Below are 21,204 nucleotides of genomic sequence, written 5' to 3'. Positions count from 1 at the left end.
TAATTTTCATGACGTTTCAATATGTGGACATGGACCGGTTTCAGTATCTATGGTCAGCAGATCATATTAACACAGTCCATTTTCCAATTAGCTGTTTGAATAACTTGAGATATAACAAAATATATTTAATACTTATTTGGAAGTACTACTAATTTCATTCAATTCTATTCTTAGCTAATGTTTCCACAGGGTGGCAATTGATAGTTTAAAGATATATAAATACTTTTATATTATTAAACATTTTTATTTTTACAGGTGAGGTAAGGCATTTATTATTTTTTTTAAAAAACGATACAGTTTAGTTTACGGAGTTGATATTATCATGTTGTTACCCACTAATCTTGAAGATAAAATGATGTATTAAAGAGTTTATTTTTACATAATTTTCAATCTTACCACCTGAAACGTTGACAGATGGCTCCTAAAAATACGGCGACTCTTAATACAAGCCCTTGATTCATTCATTTGAATCAAATACCTTTCTACTGATAATATTCCAACAATAATTTGTGCTCTTTTTCTTTTCGTTATAGAAATAGTTCAATGATTTTAAAATATTCTGTGAAATTTTAGTAATAAAAATAAAAATTCTTGGTAAATTTGGAATATTCAAATATCCTTCGAAACACGTTGCGGACTAGGATTCTCAATCATCTGATTTATCTGATACAGGATTATAGCTTTGACGTTTGGGTTGACCCAGTCAACCATCGACCAAATGTCAATTAGTAGATATATACATTAGCAGTTGTCAAAATTACAATATTTTTTGTTAATCTTCTATTTTTCTCAAGCGAAATGAAAAAACATTTACTTTTAGCGTAGTACACTATATTATTCCAATAAATTTGTGATACCACGGTAGGTTTGTTAAACAACCGAAGAATGTTACATTATATGTAATTAACTTTTTATTATTTAGATGACCAACATACCAATTCGATGTTTAAGAAAAGAAACCAGGGACCTGATATCTGCTCTATTAAACCCTAAAAAAATAATACCAAACGAGACAGGTCTATCACGGTAAACTTTTATGCATATTTTTTGATTTGTAGAAGCTTTTTATGAATATTATTTATATAGGAAGGATTTTTAAAAGATTTATTTTTTAGTGATTGGTATGGTCTTGCTGAACTATGCGGTATAGGGGGTGAGAAAATACCAAACATTGAACGAAACAACGATCCGACAAAGAAAGTTTTAGAATTGTGGTCTGAAAAGAATGGGGATGAAAGTACCACTGCCAAATTAATATCATACTTGGAAACTTTAGATAGATTTGATGTAATTGACGATGTAAAGTTATTAATAGGTGAGCTTTTCACAAAATTTATGAATACTAGTTAGTGTATTTGATTGGTTGATAGAAAATAATGTTCAGCAGTATTTTGGAGATTAATTTAGCGTTTGACAATGTCTCTTTCCCCTTCTCAGTTTATTTTTTTTTATAGAGGAAGATGCAGAATATTACACACAACATCCTGAGGGTTTTACAGTTTCTAGAGTAGAAATAGATGACAAAGATATAATAACTTTTGATGATTATGAGCGTAAAACAGCAGGGCTTCCGCCGCAAACTTATGACGCTTTTGTTTTGTTTGATGATGATGATATAGGTTTTGCTACAGACATTATTCAAACTTTGGAAGGTCAATATAGTTTGAAATTGTGCGTCAAAGATAGAGATGTACTAGGAGGAGAATCAAACTATGATTCTGTGATTAGGTTGATTTCTACTAGGTGCAACAGAGTAGTAGTTGTAGTCTCTCCTTCATTTTTGGGAAGTCCTTCGAATAAATATTTTTATACTTTGGCTCAAATGGATGGAATTGGTAAGTTAGTGATGAAAATTTTTAATTTCAAACAATAGTTTAAGGCTTTTCCTGTGATGGGCGATTGTTTCTATTATTTTGTTTGTATTTTTTCATAGTGTTCCCTTTAGATGAAAATTCTGTGTGGAAATTATAGAAAATATTCTTATTAGTAAGATAAAATAAAAAAAATCATTTAGTTCAGTATTATTAGATGGGTAATATTAATTTAGTATGAAGTAAGCTAAAAAGAGACTTACTACCAGAAAATAATAGCTGTTTTTTACCTATCTTAAAAATTTGCAGAAATAATGTAAAAAGTAATTTTTTTCCAAAATAAGACTTTTATATAAGTATATACGTAAAAGATAAAAAGGTGAATATTTTGCAAAAAAGCTAAAAATGCATTTTGTTATTGAAAAATATGGTTTCTTTAAGCTCTAAACAAAGGATCCAGGATTAATAATGGTTGCTTCTTTTACGTCTCCCCAAAGTATGCGAAAAAATCTTCAAAAAACCCTTTTTTTCCAATTTATATTTTCTTCCCATTTAAATGAGACTATATTTGCCTAAAATCGATTGAAAGGTAGTTTTTTTGTCCACCTTATTTCCATATCTGGAAAATGTTGATTTGTTTCTGAAAGATCTCAATTTATCAAGAAAAAAAAGCACTATTATGTCTATATAACATTTAACTGCAAAAAATCTATTTAGAAATATCTGAAGGGAGAATTTTTATCTGTTTTCACTATTAATTTAGAAATATAAATAAAATAAATAACTATTAATTATGCAAGAAAATAAGTAATTAAACTTAGTTTTAATAATCCGACGATTGCCTATTTAGAACCTCATATTTATATTTATGTTAGAGTCACATAAAATAAAAGTAAGTAATTTAATACATTAATGGAACTTCAAGTGTCTAAGGGATACTTGGATCACTTAACTATGAGTTGGTTTCCATTGGGAGCTGTCAGTGTACAATAAATCTTAACACAATAATAAATTGAAGTTATGTAGGTCAATTTATGATTCTTCACACTCACATTAATATAAGACAAAAATTAAGTAATCCGAGATGATATGTTAATGGGAGGCACTTTGTATCATTTCATTTGGTGATTAACAGATCCTAATGGTTCCTAACACAAGAGGTTGTATCTATGTCTCAGTGTTACATTCGTGCATTGCTACCTAATTCTAAATAGGAAATTATTATGACAAATTATGCACTCAGTTTGTAACGTGCCTTCCATAATGGCCCCCGCAGATTAATATACATAGAATCTACCATTAATGTTAGTAATTTTTGTATATCTATTCTCAGTTTATATATAGTTCAGCTCTACGGGTGTTCCAGACCCTTAGTTTCAATATTCTACTTCCCTTTTTTTTAATACTTTTGTGTATACTTACAAAGGAAAAATTGAAATAAAAATAGCAGTTTATTTTAGGGAAAATTACAAAATAATTAATATTTTCAGAACGAGAAGAGAGAAAAATAATACCTTGTATATATAAAGATTATCCCGATATGCCTTTGCAGATAAAAGCATATCACGTTCTCAATTATACTAGATTACAATCAGCTTTCGGAAATTTTTGGGAACAACTCTATAAATCAGTCAAAGTTGCTAAAATTTCGTCCACGAAATCAAACTTGATATCTCAAAAAGAAACCAAAGAAGTGCCCAAAAAAACGTGAGTAAAAATAAATAATAATAATAATTATTATTTGCAATTTTCTTACCATGGGATATTGTTTTGAGGTCTGTTAACATCCATTTGTCACTGAGAGCCATATCCGGAGAATGTGGTGGCTGAGAACCAATGATAATGCAGTGTCTAATATCAATGATAAATAATAAATTAAATTTGATTATTATTTTCATTGATATTAGACACTGCATTATCTTTTTGGAAGAAAATGTTTTTTTCTCTGTTTCTTTGTGATTTTTTCTTCATTAGGTGCAATAATGTAAGGTTAGGTGCATCATAACATTTCCAGTTAAAAGTCAATGCCTGATCAACCCAATTTGGTTGTTAAAAAAATGTTATTTGATAAGTGATATAATTTATTTTTAAAAATATTCTAAAAAATGCGTAGAAATTACATTACAAAAGTACTTAGGAGCTTTCTAAGGATTAATTATTTTAGTTGATCCTTATAATTGAAAGGCCCCATTGAAAAATGTGTTCAAAATTGATTTGAAAAATACGTAGAAATAAATAAAAATTCAATAAATCAAACAGAAAAACATTGCTATTTATTCCGTATTAACCATTTTTTCGAATTTTATTTAGTTGTTCAGATTTTTTGATATATGGAGGCTAATTTAGTTTCGTTTGAATAAAAAATAGAATGTCATTTCATTTTTTATGCCAAATAAATTATTGAAAGTCCCCGCCTTCTTAGGGGCGAAATTAATTAATAATTGTATTAAATTTAATTTGATTTTTTTGTTGAATTTTCAATCAATTACAAAGAGGGTTCAAAAATATTTTAATATTTGAACAATAGGTAGAAATTCATAGAAACCGAATATACAGGATGACAAAAATTGATAATTATTATAATTTTATATGTATATATTTTTTTAATATTTATTTAGTTATTTGTTATACAAGGAGACTTTCAAAAGTTATCAAGTAGTTTTTAAGGCTAATTTATGCACAAAATTTAATGTGTCCACTTATTTTATTGTGTAAAATTGATAATTAAATATTTAATAATAATAATTATTTTTTTTTTCTAAAAATTTTCAGTCAATTGAAAAACGTTTCCAAAAATATCTTCAAAATATCTAGAAATTGATAAAAATATAGTATAATGGACAGAAAAAATCTAATCATTGTCATAATTACACTTTTATCATTTCTTCGACATTTATTTTCGATTTTTGATACGTGGGTGCCTTCAAAAATACTCAGGACCGTTCTAAGGATTGATTATTTTTGAAATTGAAAATCCCCACTCAAGTTATTATAATGGTATTGAATTTGATGCTGCAAATATTCATATAATTGAAAAATAGGTAGATATTGATAGAAATTGATGAGATGACAAGGACTAAAAATTGGTATAATTTTATAGTAAAAATTTTTTTAGTATCTATTTAGCTATTTTCCAAAGTAATTAATGACTCTATAAGGCTAATTTATATTCAAAATTGAATATTTTCATTAATTTTTTTATCCAAAATTGATAATTGAATATTTTGTGTATTGTTTTGAGGTCTAAAACAGCCAGTTGTCACTAGGAATCATATCTGGAGAATATGGTTACTGAGGAATCAGTACTAATGTAAATTAATTAAATTTCACTATTGTTTCCATCGATTTTAGACAGTACGTGATCTTTTTGGAGGAAAATGTATTTTTCCTCTATTTGTTGGGCTGTTTTGTTGTGATTTTGTGCTTTGATAGGTCCAATAATTATCATTTACTTTTACCAATAGTAAATTAACAAAATACTGATTCCATAACATCCCCATTCAGTATTTTCTTGTTAAAAACCAATACTTGATCAATTTTTCTAAACAATTGTGACAACAAATTTTTTTCATTTCTGCTTGATTATATAAAAAAAATATGCTCTAGAAGGTTTTGATTGAGTCAGTATAATTTTAGTGTTAGGAGGAGTTGTTTAAAAGTATTTATTTAGAAACAACTGTTTTGTATTCTTATTTTTTTCAACTTTTAGTACCGAATCAATGAAACTATCGAATCACGTAAAATTCGATAGCGAACAGACTAAACATATCGAAACGAAATTACCTACAGTAGAAATTCCAATATCCTCTCCGCCGATTCCGTCCTCAAATGAAAAATTAGAAACGTGCCAAAAGGAATTGAAAAAGAAAAATTCTTTATATCAAAAATTCCGAAAAATCCTCAACCAAAAAACTGATAAGCAGAAAAGCGTGGAAGAAGTACCAACAATTAATGGAACGATGAAGAAGAAAAAACGATTTTTCAAATCGAATAAATTGAAAATTGCAGTAGCGAATTGATGTAAGTGCAAAAAAATATACATATCAAATATTTTTATGACATTTTATCACAGTTATGTATTATAAAGAGATTTTCTAGCAAATTTATATAATTTTTTTCATTTTCTTATCGTTTCCTCTTGATTTTAGGTACAATTAATTTCCTTTTACTTTCAAATATCCTCCATTGAATTTATTTTCTATAAAATATGACAAGTTAAGTTTTCTCTTGTATACTGTTCTCGCTTATCTTTTGTATTTTATTTATTTATTTCATTTAACACTCTGACTGCCAGCGTACTGAATTTTGTTTTTTTTTTTTATTATGTATTTATTATCAATTGTATATGACTGACTAATTGATATGGATAATTTAGCGTCCTCAGTCTTTTTGGACTGGAAATACATAATTTGGAAATTACAGAAAACTTTATTAGAAATCTTTTACATTGTTAAAAAGTAATTTATAATCTATGATATTTAATTTGGCACTGTTGAAGGTTTTTCATCAATCACTATATCGTGCGTGTAATTGTGAATAATTGTATGTCAAAAAGGTCATTTTTCAGAAGAGCAAAAACATTTAATGATCTGTTACTTTTTCATTTTATTTATATAGTATTAAGGGTTCTATTATATAACCAATGGTTATATTTAACAACATTGTATAATAGGGTGACCTAAATGACCTAAAAAAAATGTCAGACCTAAACCAGCCCTTAATATTCACTCAAATCGTGCCTAAATCATTTACCAATTGAATAAAATGAGATTTTTGCACTTTTTGCAGTTTATTTTCCATTTAAACAAATGTAGTTAAAACTATTTGAACAGCTATTTCTTGTAGAAAATTTAACGCTCTATGAAAAAGATCTGAATGCTTTTTTTAATAGAATTTAGCGTTTAAAAGTTATTCAAAGATAAAGTTATTTTCATGGTTAAATTTATAGTTTTCCTATTTTTTCTTTACTATCGCTTTTTGTTTGAAATAAAATTATGGAGTAACTCCAATAGCTCGATTCTGAAAATTTTTTTCATTTTTATATACAATTTTGAAGTTTTCATTAAAATTTACACTTTAATTTTTCGAAACATGTAACACAGTTTAAAAGGCACAAATTTATGTTCAAATTGGCACGGTTCTAAAATTTCTCCCATATCGAAGAAAAAAACTACGAGGGAGTTGATGGTTCAGATGAAAGTCTGGATGAAGAACTAACGCAGACTAGAAGTAATATGAAGATAATGATGGTCTTTAAGATTAGAGACCAAATCATCTCTGTCAGTGACATGGCAGTCAGAGTGTTAAATCCCTTTGGACACTTTTTCAAATTTTCTTCTCTTTATTGTGGTTTCTTCTTCATAAAATTCCATTATTCGTTCATTTTTTTTTCCGTTGTTTACGAGGGGTAATCTAAAATAAATCACTCTAATGTTCAATTTTTGCAAAATATTTTATACGAAATTATTTTTTTTGTATATAAAAATTTTGCTTGGTTTGATTACACTATTTTCTTGTTTAAATGAAAAGTATTCACTACTGGGAACCCACACATGTTTTTAAGCAAAATTAATGATTTATTCAGTTTTTCGTTTGCTAATTTTTAGTTAATTAAAAAGTTTGTATGGAAAAATTGAATAAAAATCATTCAATATTAAAAATATATATTTGTGGCAGCAAAAAACTTGATCACCAATTTGGTTTTTTTTGTTTCTCTCGCCATCCAATTTTACCATAAATTTCCGATACATGGTTACATCTCTATAAAGGAGATTCCAATAATAGTCAAGGGGTTAATTTACAAAATTAACAGTTTGCACTTTTTCTTATAAAAACAATTGATTTTAATTCATGAGTTTTCTTCAAATGTCAGTCAAATAAAAAAATTTTCAAGCAACGAAAGAATAATTAGAAAAAATTCTATTAACATTAAATTTTAATCGTCATTTTTCAATTTCCTTTAATTCGTGATACAAGGGGGATCCAAAATTAAGCAAAAAGTTGCTGTTTCCAAATTTCTATGTTTTATTTATATTTATTTAATGCCCTTCTGTTTTAGTTACATGTGAGCTTTCAAAGTTATATTGTATCGGTTTACTTTCAAAATTAAATCTCCCCAGTTATTTTTTGTAAAAAATGGATAATTCAATACTTGATAAACATTTTCAAAAATTTTCAGTCAATTGAAAAATTTGATCAAAAATATTATTAAAATACATAGAAATTAATTAAAATCGAAAAATACAAATAAAAAAATCTAATAATTCCACGTTTATCATTTTTTTAACATTTATTTTTGATTTGTGATACGCGGGGGCTGCCAAAAGTCCATAGGAGCTTGTAGTATAAAAGGGTTGTGACAATTCCAATATTTAGTTCAATTTTTTTCAACAAACCGCAGTTAATTAAAAAAATGTATTTAGTTATCCACAAATTTGAAGGTGTCTAGTAATTTTTTGAGCAAAATTGATATAACAAAATTTATTTTTCAGAAATTTTTGGTCAATTAAAAATGTGTTCAAAAATACCAACCAAATATTTCAAAAATAGATAGAAATTAATATAAAATGGAATCGATTTGGTAGCAAAAAATTTGATTAAGGAACATTTTTTTATCTTTATCAAGTTCTCTGTGATTTCTGATACAAGGGGATGTCAAAAATTAGTCATGTACTCTTTAATACCAGTTTAACAGTGTCCCTACAAATTTTTTCACTCCAAATTCTTTCCAAAAAAATTAAATAAAAAGTTACATATAAACAGAATAGATCTTGAAAGTATTTTGATAATTTTTATTATTGAATAATAGTTTTTGATGTATACAAATAAATCAAAAATATCAACTTTTGTTACAAATTAAAAAATATCATCTATTCATTAACGTAGTAGCTTGAATTATACAGGGGGTATCATAATTATTGAAAATTAATTAAATTTTATTACAAATATCATAACACTTTTTATATCGTTGAGATTATTTTGAAATTGGAATAAAATACAGGTTGTTTCGTTTTATTAATGTAGAAAATGCTTTTTATGGGAATAGTTTGATACAAAAGTTGATAAAAAAATATTTGAAATTGATTATATTTTTATAAATATTATTTTTTATATTTATGATATCCACTAGTCATTAATTTAAAATTATGGAGTTGTATCACCGTGTTTTTGAAAAAAAAAGGAAAATAGAAAAAACGTGCCCTCATTTAAAATTTTTTTATTGTAAGTACAAAATTAAAATGTTTCATATAGTTATGGTTATACGATATTTTATGAAGTACATAATTTGTTTATAAATTTTTGAAGAAAAATATATTTTCCAAAATATTTTTTCTTTCAATTTCCTAACAAACCCGGAAAAATTGGCGCAAAAATAATTTTTCATTTTGGTACTATACTGTTCAGATTTCCGAATGGCGTTGTTATGTATTCGTTGTAAAAGGACTTGTAAATAAAAGTAAAGGAAATGTTAAATCAATTTTATTAAACCATAAAACACACAGGACGAAAAATATGTTCAATATAAATTAAACTAATATACAATTATACATTTTTATAAAAGCAAAATTTAATTTGGTTAGTTCAGAACAATTTTAAGAAAAATATTGAATAATTATTGCTAAATGTACGTTTTGAAACATACAAAATTCAATACTATATAATTACACACCAATTAAAGATAAGTAAGGTCGAATTTCAGGAACCTTTGGTTATATTCCCAGCTGTTTTTTATACCAAAACTCACAAATACCTTCGATCACTGAAGAAGATAACTTGGTTATCTAAACGTGTGCCAGGCGAAGGTATATGTCTATGTAGTGGTAAATAGTGGATAGTGTGTTCACCCTTTATATTATTTATATACTTATTAAACGCCGAAACTAATTAAATTTTGTATTAAAACGGAAACTTAATTTTATACAGTGATTTATAAAAAGTAATAGTCTGTTTGGTTTATTTTAAACAAGGCACCTTGAATATTAGTAAAATTTTGAAAATTCTCTAGAAATGCCAATAATTGAACCCAATAAAAACTTGATATGAATCATTATCTATCGTTTGTCAAAACTATAACTGAAAAAATGCAGAAATTTAGTTAGAATGGCAAACTAATTTACAGAGATGTATGTATAGTTAGTTGCATAATACTCACAATATATTGTATATTGGCAAACTAATTTACAGAGATGTGTGGTTAGTTGCATAATACTCACAATATATTGTATATTGGCAAACTAATTTACAGAGATGTGTAGCTAGTTGCATAATGCTCACAATATATTGTATATTGGCAAACTAATTTACAGAGATGTGTGGTTAGTTGCATAATACTCACAATATATTGTATATTGGCAAACTAATTTACAGAGATGTGTAGTTAATTGCATAATGCTCACAATATATTGTATATTGGCAAACTAATTTACAGAGATGTGTAGCTAGTTGCATAATGCTCACAATATAGTATATTGGCAAACTAATTTACAGAGATGTATAGTTAGTTGCATAGTACTTCACAATATATTATTGTATATTGGAAAATTTATTCTCACAGACGTATTACGGGGTGCCTAATATTTTTCGAGGAATTATATCTAAAATTCAAGGAAAAAACTGAAAATATATCGATTAATTGAAAATAAACTATACTTAATTATAAATTATACTGAATTTTATCTAAATTTATGAACAAAAGTCGTTTCTTTTCCAAACTCATTTGTCGATTTCGCTCGTTTTTTTTTGATTCCCAAAAATTACGATAACTACATAATTATATCGTCAAAAGTCAAATTGTAGGAGAAAGTAGAATGACTTATCCAACTGAACAACCTAGTTAGCCTCACAATATGTAAATGGTTGTTATTCGAAATTTATTTTGTTCTGAACTGCCAAAAATATTTTTTTACGAATACAAAGAGTGTTTGCTAAACGTGTTACATGTAATAAATTAGTAATATAATATCTACATCTACTGGATGCCCTTTCAGACTTCATCCTGAAGTAAAAAAAATTAAAAAGCAACTTCGGTAACTAAAGGACATCCCGTAACGTGTTCAAAACTTTGGAAATATCAAAAATTTGAAACTATAAGTAAGTATTTGGTACGACATGAGCAAAATAATTTTTTTATTGATCAGATACAAAATTTATCGGGGTAATGAGTGAATTTGTTTCTGAAATTTTGTCAGAGCGTTGACATTAACAATTAATGGTACTTTTTCGGTGATATTTAGTTTAATTCAAAAGTCTAAAGATGCAAATATTTTTCGTAGTCTTTTCTAAGTTCTAATCTCTTTCAATTTTCACTATAGTTTGTTTTTAAATCAATAGGAGCATTTTAAGAAACACTTAAAAAATACTAAACGAACCATAAATTGAATGATTAAGTCTATTTTCACATGATTTATGAGGGAAAAAACAACATAAATCGATTGTTTACCCCACGACCGTCTTTTTAAAATAGATCAGCTGTTTTCTTAGATGAAAGAGTTGTCAAATTTCTTATTTTTTTATCCATATATGTCGCTGATTATTGTATTATACAGCACATGTCTTTAATCATTCTATTGTACAGTATATATCACTTTTTACTCTATAAGAAATGACCTCTTCTTCTTTTTCAAATTTTGAAGTATCACATGACCTGGATATTTTCAAGACAATATCATATCTTCTTCTTTTTCAAAAGTTTCTCAATTTAACCTGAGATATTATCAAGACAATTCGATATTGTTAGGTAGCACTTGGTCAAATTTATTTATTTATGTGAGTTGCTAATTGTATCAATGTTCCAAAAAGATACAACAAAATTATTGAGATTGATATTTCCAAAATGTCGAACCCAGTAACGTAATAAATAAGAGTGCCCTTTTTTTTCTGATGTTTAGTAATACTACTAGTTAGAATTGAATTATTGTTAGGTATATAAAATGTACACAAAAAAATTTCTTGTATAAGAGGGGAGGTTCACTATTGTTGCTCTAGAGAATAGTGCCGAGATCTTTTCCACAAGCTTTTAAAGAAACCTTTCTTTTTCTGAACTTCTTCACCTGAAATTCAACATATTTATGTGAACTAAATGTTATACAGGATATTTGTTATCTTACCGTTAGCGTTTTCGTGTATTGTCGGTGATACCAAATCCTTTTCCTTTTTTCCTTCTTTGCCGTTATTTCCTGGAACAAAACAGGAAACTAAAATTGGTTTAACTGAAGAATACAAGAAGCTGGCAGATTCTAATTCACATTTTTGTGTGATATTTACAGTGCTATTAAAAAAAACCAACACCAGCTTTTTTACAATAAAAATTTGAATAGCCTCATGTTCTTCTAGGGTTAAGTGATTTATTATATACATACAAGGCCTCTTATTAACTTTTCCATAGTTATCTACACAAGCAGTAGCTTCAAGAGTACACTCTGTGAAATCAGAGAGGATTAAATTGCACAAAAGGGTGGTGTCGATTGGTGGGACTAAATGTCAACCACTAATAACCTTGTAGGTAGGAAAACGTATATCTCAATCGCATTGAGTGGAAAACAGTGAGGGAATAGCCTTGAGGGTGTGTAGAAATTTCGCAGGGAGGACTTGGGGTTGTAACCCAAAGATCTTACTAGATCAATATTGCAATCGAGAGACCAATCATTACATATTGGGCAGTGGTTTGGGGACTAGAACTAGTCTGGACACCACGAGGAACAATTTCTCGAAGATTGGCTTGCTCATGTGCAACCGGAGCCATGAGATCATGCACAACAGCTACACTAGAAGTGATTCTGAATCTTCCAGCTTCCAATATCGTCTTGGAAAGCGATGCGAAAAGAAACGATAAAACAAAACAAAAAATGATCACATCTAAGACATGTCGCAGGACGAAATACCGAAAAAGTTTATCTTTGAGAAAAAATTTACCTGAAAACTAAGTTGTAGAAGCAAATTGGATTAAAAAACATCACGAGAAATGAATCGTATACGGATAACACCAACAGCAGACAGAACTGGAATAGAAGTTTACAAGCATAGAAGCAAACAATTTGAAAAATGTTTTTGGTTCAATTTCTATTTTCCACACCTCAAAAGATTTGATGTGTTAATGAATTTGTTCATACTTGTTAAGTGAAGCCGCTAATGTATGATGAAACTAACCTTTTTTTATCAATAAACTGGTAACCCTTCTAAGAGCATCCCTGGGCGATCTCTGGAAAAACTTCGGAGTTAAATTCGGCGGTAAAGTCTGCGGTTTTCTATTCGACGTCGTGGTATCCCACGGATTGTGACCCATCGCCGTTCTATCTAGATGTTCTATTGAAGCTGGACGTCGATGTCTCTGTTTGGGATACCAACCGCGTCCTGGTCCGCCAGCTAAACGAAGAAGTTCAGCTCCGACAATGGCTTGTTCGAGACCGGTTTGTGATAGACCGCGGCGGTACCCGCCACTAGATATCGTCGTACCGATGGTGTTAAGGCTACCTAAATGGATGGGAAAATGCGATGGAGTTAGTCGAAGCTGAATGTTAGTACGAAATATAATGAATTAGTGACATATAATATATTTTTTTTTCTAACCATTACCATTTCAATATTTGGGTATCTTTATCATTTATTAAAAATATATGAAAATGTGTGAGTAGTAAAAAGTTGTTGATTCTAGAAAATCAAAAAATCATGATTTTTTTTAAATTTTTGTTTTGGGAATGGGAAAAAAATTTCTATTACTTTCAGAGCTTTAAATGTTTATATATACACACTCATCCATGTATAATTGAGAACTTTTTTACAAGTAATTAAATGAAGTTTTCATATTTTTTCTTGATGTATACAAAAACAAATTGAAAAACGTTATACAAAAATGTTGATTTTTGTAAAAATAATAATAATAAAAAATAATTTTCATACGATCTTTTTTCAAAATGTCAATTGTTTTTGGTAGTTTAACAAAAAAATATAAAAGCTTCGTTATAAAATCTTCAAGTGAGATATTCCAAATGATTTTTTTTCGTAAATCCACTATTAAAACAAAAATTAGAAAAAAACAATTGTATTCGGAACAGTTCTCGATTTTCTACAGCCAACCAAAAACGACGGAGGCGCAATCGTATGAAATTATCAAATTTTTTCTTTTATTTTGAATCTTACCGCCTCTCAAGTCGATAAAGTAGAAATCACGTCGATTATAAAGCTTGTAAGGTTAGGTGAAATGACGGAGAGTAATTAAAAAAAAACTTGTGGAAAGTGCTTGATAGATTTAACATTGAATTTTCGGTCTTCGTTTCACAAGTAAGAGTTTTATACACAGAATAGATAATAAAAAAGTTTTCATCTTTCTTCTTATATCAAACTCTTTACGCCGTTTTGAGCATCAGAGTATTGGGATTTTAGTTGTAACAGTCCTTTTACATATTTTTTCCAATTTTCTTGGTCCTATGCTACTTCATTGAATTCTAATAATTTTTCGATTGTCTACATAAAAGAGGGACTAGGATAGTATAATATTACCACATTTTTTTTATTTTGAATCTTACCGCCTCTCAAGTCGATAAAGTAGAAATCACGTCGATTATAAAGCTTGTAAGGTTAAGTAAAATATTGGAAAGTAATAAAAAAACTTGTGGAAAATTATTGACAGATTTACCAATGAATTTTCGGTCTTCTTTTCACAATTGAGAGTTTTATACATAAAAAAAGTTTTCGTTTTTCTACTTATATAAAACTATATGCCCTTTTGAGCATCAGAGTCCTTTTATCCATTTTTTCCACTTTTCTCGGTCCTCTGCTACTTCATTCATCTATCGTATTGTTTATCTCTTTCTCCTTTCTTCCCGTGCTACTTGTTCTAGCCAAGTCTTCTGTTTGTTCTTTTCTTATGTCTTTTTACTTCTGCCATTCTTCTAAATGGATTTTGTGATGTTCTCCTCTGTATGTATCCGTACCAGCTCAAATATTTTGGTTTCTTATTGGTTTTTATTTGAACTTTTCCATAATTACCTCATTTGTTATCCTGTTCAATCTCATTTCCCTCCCCAATGTACTTCTTCATATTTGTCTCTATGTTTCTCGTATATGTTTTGACTACAAATATATTGCTATGTAGTTTTCAAACTTTATCTCATCATATTATTTTCTTTCCAGCCCCTGGGTTTTGTATTTTTGTTCCAAGCTAAATGGAGTATCTTTAAAAGCCATTTCTCTCTTGCTCGCCATATTTATTTCATGATTTTGGATTAACAAGCTTTACTTATTTTAAATTTCCTTATTTCTTCTTCCTCTTACGTGATTTTCTCACTCCTCTTGTAATGTGTCCACTATTGTGAAAGAATTTTTCTCTAAAAAACTCCTTCCATGTCTTCAATATGTCTTCTGTGTTTTTTTTATATTCTTCCTTCTCTTATTCTTAATATTTCCTCATTCGCTGTTATTATTCTTATTTCTTCTATTTTTATTCCTCCTACTGCTCTAATTTCATTTCAAAAGCCTCTATTATTGTCTTTATAGTTATTTGCTAGTCCTTCTTCAAATTGTTTCAACGTTTTAATTTCTTTTGTGACTTTGTTTCTTATAGTTTTGCCTCTTCATTTTCTTCACCTCTATTTTCAATTTATTTCTTTCATGCTGTTTCTTCTGCCTATCTATTTTACTTATTTCTTCTCCTCCACCATTTGGTTTTGTGTTTCTCTCTTTTTATCGTTTTCCCACACAAATTTCCTCATACGATATTTATTTTTTTATAACATAAAATGAAGGAAATATTTGGTAATAATCAAAATAAAAATTGATAACAAAATTCATAATATAGAAGAATATTGATATTAATAGCAAAAACGTGTTTTAAAATATTTTGCTACTGATTTGGTGATTCCAAGAATATTTTGGACACTATAACTATTCTATGTATTCTATGCCTATAATGAATATAATCGAAAAAGAAAAACACTCACCTATCGTATTACTCTGCCTAGGCGTGGTTTGATTACCGCCAGGTATATCTGGGGCTCTTCTATGCGGAGTCCTCGGTATATCACAACCTCTAGCAAAAATAGGAGTTTCTGGTAGACTACACGATGTCTGAAGATGGTGCTCGTCTTGTGGGCTCTGTTGGGAAGCTCGTTTTTGGAAAGGTCTTCGTTTATCTTGCAGCTCAGCGGGAAGAGTTCGACGCTCCGATGGAATGTTTCTATTCGACGAGGTATAGAAATTTGTTCTACGACCTGCAAAATCATCTGATTATCGAACTGATCACTATCCGATCGAATTCGACACATACCTCGGCTGTAATTAACGTCCATAGATCGGGTTTTCAGACTGTTGGATCCCGGTTCGCGATGCGGAGGCACTGTGGGTGGCTCGTTATTATTCGGCAACGTATCGGCTCTGCTTTTATGTACAGTATGTAAAATTTCCGTGTATTCGTCTTCGTCTTCTTCAACTGGCGATGGTGGTAAAGGCGGAAACTCGTGCTGGAGGACCTCCACTCGTACAGGAAAATCCGCCGATGTTGAAGTAGGAAGAGGTCTTGGTTCTCGATGAGCTATCAGCATTTCCTTCGCACTTTCCGATTTCTGGATGCCGTTTCTTTTCGGAAACGGAATACCACCTAAAATATCAAAAATTATCTTTTTATGATCAGTTATTAAAACGATTGGCTAAAGTAAATAGCAGATTTTATTGATACGAGGGGTGGTGTGGTATTGAATAACAAAATTAGCGCCGCTACAGAAAAAGTACGCATGCGCCAAACGTTTGAAATATTCCATATCACCAGTCCGGTTAATTAATAGCTAAACCTCGTATGTAAACATTCTAGTTGGTCGCGATGTTGCCAGTTTTTTGCAGACAGAAACATTTATGGTTAAATGATGTGACTTGTCCAAGTTAATGCACTTTAATTATTAATCTAATAAATATATGTAATGAGTTTTTCATCACTGATTATGATTATGAATTTTATGAATAATAAACACTTTTTAACATACTTACCAGTTCTCTTGCGGTAATAGTCTTATAAATAAATAAAAAAATATTTCAGAATTTTTTATAAATGCCAATTATAGTGATTTCCATAATTTCAAAAATATATTTGACTGGTAACACAGATATGACTCACAATTCCCAAGGAAATTCGAGAAAAATTAACTTTCAACGATAAAATCAAACCAGAAAATGAATTCATTAAACAAAATTATTAAAAAAAGTATCTAGAAAGAGCTTAGTGATAATTACAACTACCCAAAATTTATTTTTTAAACAGAGAGTCAGTTATTTGTACATATGGTTAATTTTTTTAATGTATAGACTAGACTGCAATGACAATAACTGGTCAGTTGGTTCAGTGAAGTCTAACTTTTTTTACCAAGAAGGTTTTTTCATTAACAATAGTCCCTTGGTTATGGTATTGATAATAACAAAAAAATTAAAATAACGATTGACAACATTTTTAATTAGTTCTACAATCTTTTGCTAATTACTTATCAAAAAAATGTTATTGCTCCAGTCAATTAATCAGAAACATGGTGATTTTCTTTAGGTATAAAATTTTTTCAAATGTAATATCAAAACGCATATTACAGAAATATGCGTTGCTAATTTATTGCTGATTAATTGCTAATAAATTTATTTTTTGCCTCAAAGGACTAATCAAAATGTCTTTAATTTTTACTTTACATTAATAAAGCAACAATTTTGCAATTACAATAATACAAAAATACATTATACAGATATATGTTGCTAATTTGTTACTGATTAGTATCTATAAAATCAATTTTGTTGCTCAAACCAATTAAAAAGTGACGTTATTACTTGATTTACATTAAGGTAGCAAAATTTTGCATTTATAACAATATCAAAACTTAATTTATGGAAAAAGATGCTGAATAATTGTCAAAAAGTTAATTTTGTTGCTCCAGTTAATTGTTTGGAAACTACGTTAATGTTAACATTAGTATAAATTGCTCACTACCAGATATTTTGTAACCGATTGGTTGCTAAAAAATTGAAATTTTGTAGCTGATTCCCTCAGAATTGCATTAAGTGAACCTCACAGATTTTATATCAAATGGAATTTGTTCTCAACGGATTTTTTTGTTATAATTATTCATAGAGTTAGTAAGAAATCGCTTATATTTGATTTGGTGATTTTAGTAAAAACTAAGAACGACTGAACGTGTTCTGCTCTGTAGGGAATTATATTAGCAAAATCCATTAGCAACACTTTCCAAATGATTTTAAATGCATTTTAAACACTTGTGAAACCACCAATTTTTTTCTGACTACTAATTAGCAACACATTTTTCTGTGTAGTGTATTTTGATGGGCAATTAATTAGCAACACATGTATATTGTGTTTGAGATCACAGTATTTGCCAAATTGTTATTTTCTTAAAGTAAAGTGAACAATAATGAAATTAATGATAAATTGGCTAAAACAAAGAGATTAATTTTTCAACTAATTAGCGATACATTTTTGATTAATTGGCTAAAGAAGTGAAATCAATTCTTAGCAACTAATTAGCAATAGATGTATGCTGCGTTCTGATATTATTGTATTTGCATGAAAACCAGGCATCAATGGTATTTCTAATGAATTAGCTACAATAATAAAAGTTTTGGACAATTGATTAGAAACAAATGTATAAAGTGTTTATTGTATTTGTATGTGATTTAGACATAGATGACATCTCTGATCAACAACAAAAGAAATAATTAGAAACAGATGCATTATACGTTTCGAGATTATTGTTTTCACGAAATATTGTCCATTAATATAAGGTAGAGCAACGAGCAACTAATTAAACATTTTTTTTATTTCGCCAACTTCTCACATCTAGCTTTTCGGCATTTTATCATTTTCGTAAAATGGATTTGTTATTCAACAAAAAATTGGACTAGTGAATACTGAAAATCTAAAAATTGTGTGATATGGGGTATCTTTGAGGCATATTTCTTCAAAAATGACAACTACTATGACATGTTATGAAATATTTTGAGGCTAACTTATGATACATTTATAAGATTTTCATATAAAAGAAAACTACAAAGTTATCCACCTAAATAATTGAGTTTTCTTTAAACTCTTATTCCTCCCCACATTAGTCTTTTATCAGCATCCCTTTTGTCATCATTATCAGGTTAAGTGTTATTTTATTTAAGGTGGAAAATAAGAAAAAGTCGCAGGGGGTAGAAACAAGCAATATTAATTATTAAATTGAATATTTACTTGATCTATTTACTTACCTTCAATCAAAAGTCGTCTGTAGTATTCTTCAGATTTCTGAATTTCATTGTGACTGCTAGATTTCTGCAAATCAATTCTCTGTTTGGCATCCCTGCAAGGTTTGGACGGAGCCCTTCTCTTTTCCTTATTCAAATCCTCGACTCCATTTAAAACGTGATCTTGTTGTACAACTTCGATATCTCTCCTTTCCAACAATTCGCTAATATTTTGCTCAATTTTCCTCAAAGGGGATATTTCTGCGCTAGGCTGGGAGCTTTCTATTTCTTCTTCTTCTTCAACTGTCACGTCTAATTCCCGCTTCGGCGTGTATTCTTCGGCGTTTAAGCTCGGTAGAGAAACTACCCTCACTATCGGGGATACAACCGGACTAAAATCTTTGGCGGTTTCCGTTTTCGGAGATACCAAATCTTGAACGACTCCATCTTTCATTAACGATCTAATATTATCAAAAGTTGTGCTGTGTTTTTTTAAATCTTGATCGTGTTTGCTGGGTGTGCTGGATCTACTGCTCGACAATTCTACGCTGTGTCTCGAAGGGGACGAACTCAATTCTTGACTGAGTAATCTCGAGTTGTTCAAATCCAAACTTAACCTAGATTTTGGGGAGTTGCTTAATCTCGAATGCGGCGTACCAAGATCTACGCTATATCTAGAATTCGGCGTGTGGAGATCTCGACTTAATCGATGGTTTATTTCTCCACTGAATCTACTTGTTGGTATACTAAATTCTGAACTTAACCTAGAGTTAAGCGAAGAATTTGAGGTTAACGAGCTGCCTATAGCTTGGAGGGACTTGCGTTCTTTATTACCTAAAAAAAAAATTGTCATTACTTCAAAAAGTAATAAACATTTGTTTGTATACGATATCAAAAAAATTTGTCTATTGTACATTTGAAAATTTCCAAGCCTTTCATCCAGTGGTAACATGAAAGGTAGTAAAGTCGAACTCGTACAAAAACGCACGAACCATTTAAACGCTTGAGTTATCAACCAAGTACCAAGCGATCAGCTTTCTACATCAATAAACAAAAAGGGTATAGGACTTGCAGAGGTGAGTTTGTCGAAAATTTCTGTGTAGTGTCTTGATAGAAACGACTGCATACTACTAAATAAGCTTCCTTCTTTTGGATTCGTTCCGACCGATCTATCTGCTACACCAGGGAACAGGGAGTTTTTTTCCCAATTCTGTTGGATGAATTACATATAGGGCTTCACGGATGCTCACTCTATATACTTAATTATGGATCAGATGGTCTACAGAGGACGCACTTCCAAATAAATGACTTCTCGGTGGAACTCGAGGCGTGGTTCCCATAGTATCAGGCGGAAATCTTGTGAAAAAGTTTCTTTCTAGGTGTTGGGATGTTTTGAAGACTATAGCTTAGGTTTTTTTTCAGCACCAATCTCCGCCCAGCGTGTTGATTAGTGATAGGTTTGGGGTTTGGAAGATGGGGTCTTTGAAGAGGCTAAAGATAAGAACATTGTTGACAGATTTTAAGCATCAAGGAAAGAAAGAAAATTCCAAATAGGCTTTGAATAGGCTACAAAAAGTGTAACTTTTTAAATGGATGTGGTAGAAGTTTCTCACTTCTTGGACTTTTTCCGGCACCAATTTCCACTTATTGCGCTGATCAGTGATAAACTTTGAAGCGTATTTATGTGGTTTAGGGATAAGTTTATCAATGCCTATCTTGAGATCCGGTCTTTTCTGGGTGTGGAGTTGGTTACCTTGTTATAACATGTAGCGTTACACTTTCCAAAAGGCGTCGTTCCAAATAAAGAGTTCCTTCAATCTCATGGCATTTTCCCCAAAGTACCTGGAGGGAATCTTTAGGTAGAACTCTTTCCCTAGGTATTATAAACAGTAGCTTGAGTTTTTTGGGTACCGATAGTTCCCCTTCATCTCCGACACCAATTTCCATCAAGGGGTAACTTTTTAAACGGCTGTCTTGAGATCCGATGTTGTCCGGGTGTGGAGTTAGGTATCTTGATATAACACTTATCCGTACTCTTTCGCACCCATCAAATAAACGGCTTCCTTGTGAATCTCAAGGCGTGTTACCCAAAGTATCAGGCGGAATTTTTAAGGTAGAAGTCTCTCACCATGGGTGCTGACACGTTTTGAAAGCAATGCCTTGGGTAACAAGAGTTCACCTCCATTTCCGG

General features: G+C 29.7%; 2 protein-coding genes across 8 annotated transcripts in view; one reads left to right on the top strand and one right to left on the bottom strand.

The window, feature by feature from the left end:
- Positions 1 to 691: 691 nt before the first annotated feature.
- On the top strand, positions 692 to 8,013 carry LOC130902497 (myeloid differentiation primary response protein MyD88). The gene is made up of 6 exons (XM_057814691.1): positions 692 to 861; positions 923 to 1,026; positions 1,116 to 1,315; positions 1,455 to 1,835; positions 3,302 to 3,518; positions 5,521 to 8,013. Exons 2-6 carry the CDS (start codon positions 923 to 925, stop codon positions 5,828 to 5,830), a joined length of 1,212 nt encoding a protein of 403 aa, XP_057670674.1. The 5' UTR covers positions 692 to 861; the 3' UTR covers positions 5,831 to 8,013.
- Positions 8,014 to 9,275: 1,262 nt separating this feature from the next.
- The window catches only part of LOC130902495 (uncharacterized), a 212,283-nt gene continuing 200,354 nt past the window's right edge, over positions 9,276 to 21,204 (bottom strand). For 4 of the 7 annotated variants that reach the window (XM_057814686.1, XM_057814687.1, XM_057814685.1 and 1 more), the window contains exons 9-14: positions 19,038 to 19,847; positions 16,072 to 16,401; positions 15,746 to 16,015; positions 12,957 to 13,280; positions 11,918 to 11,986; positions 9,276 to 11,860 (exon numbers count right to left, since the gene is read on the bottom strand). In XM_057814686.1, the coding sequence (XP_057670669.1) occupies positions 11,781 to 11,860; positions 11,918 to 11,986; positions 12,957 to 13,280; positions 15,746 to 16,015; positions 16,072 to 16,401; positions 19,038 to 19,847 (1,883 nt within the window). In that variant the 3' untranslated portion in view covers positions 9,276 to 11,780. The remainder of the gene's footprint in view (positions 11,861 to 11,917; positions 11,987 to 12,956; positions 13,281 to 15,745; positions 16,016 to 16,071; positions 16,402 to 19,037; positions 19,848 to 21,204) is intronic. The other 3 variants (XM_057814689.1, XM_057814688.1, XM_057814690.1) reach the window with 1 other exon arrangement.

This window comes from Diorhabda carinulata, chromosome X (assembly GCF_026250575.1).
Source record: "Diorhabda carinulata isolate Delta chromosome X, icDioCari1.1, whole genome shotgun sequence".
NCBI lineage: Eukaryota > Metazoa > Arthropoda > Insecta > Coleoptera > Chrysomelidae > Diorhabda > Diorhabda carinulata.
This window is presented reverse-complemented; position numbering and strand designations above follow the sequence as displayed.

What these genes read in the sequence shown, in the direction of transcription:
- LOC130902497 (XM_057814691.1), top strand. Translation starts at nt 923, where the DNA reads ATGACCAACATACCAATTCGATGTTTAAGAAAAGAAACCAGGGACCTG. An exon ending in AACGAGACAGGTCTATCACG is followed by an intron (nt 1,027 to 1,115) that starts GTAAACTTTTAT and finishes TTTATTTTTTAG; the next exon opens with TGATTGGTATGGTCTTGCTG. An exon ending in AAAGAAGTGCCCAAAAAAAC is followed by an intron (nt 3,519 to 5,520) that starts GTGAGTAAAAAT and finishes TTCAACTTTTAG; the next exon opens with TACCGAATCAATGAAACTAT.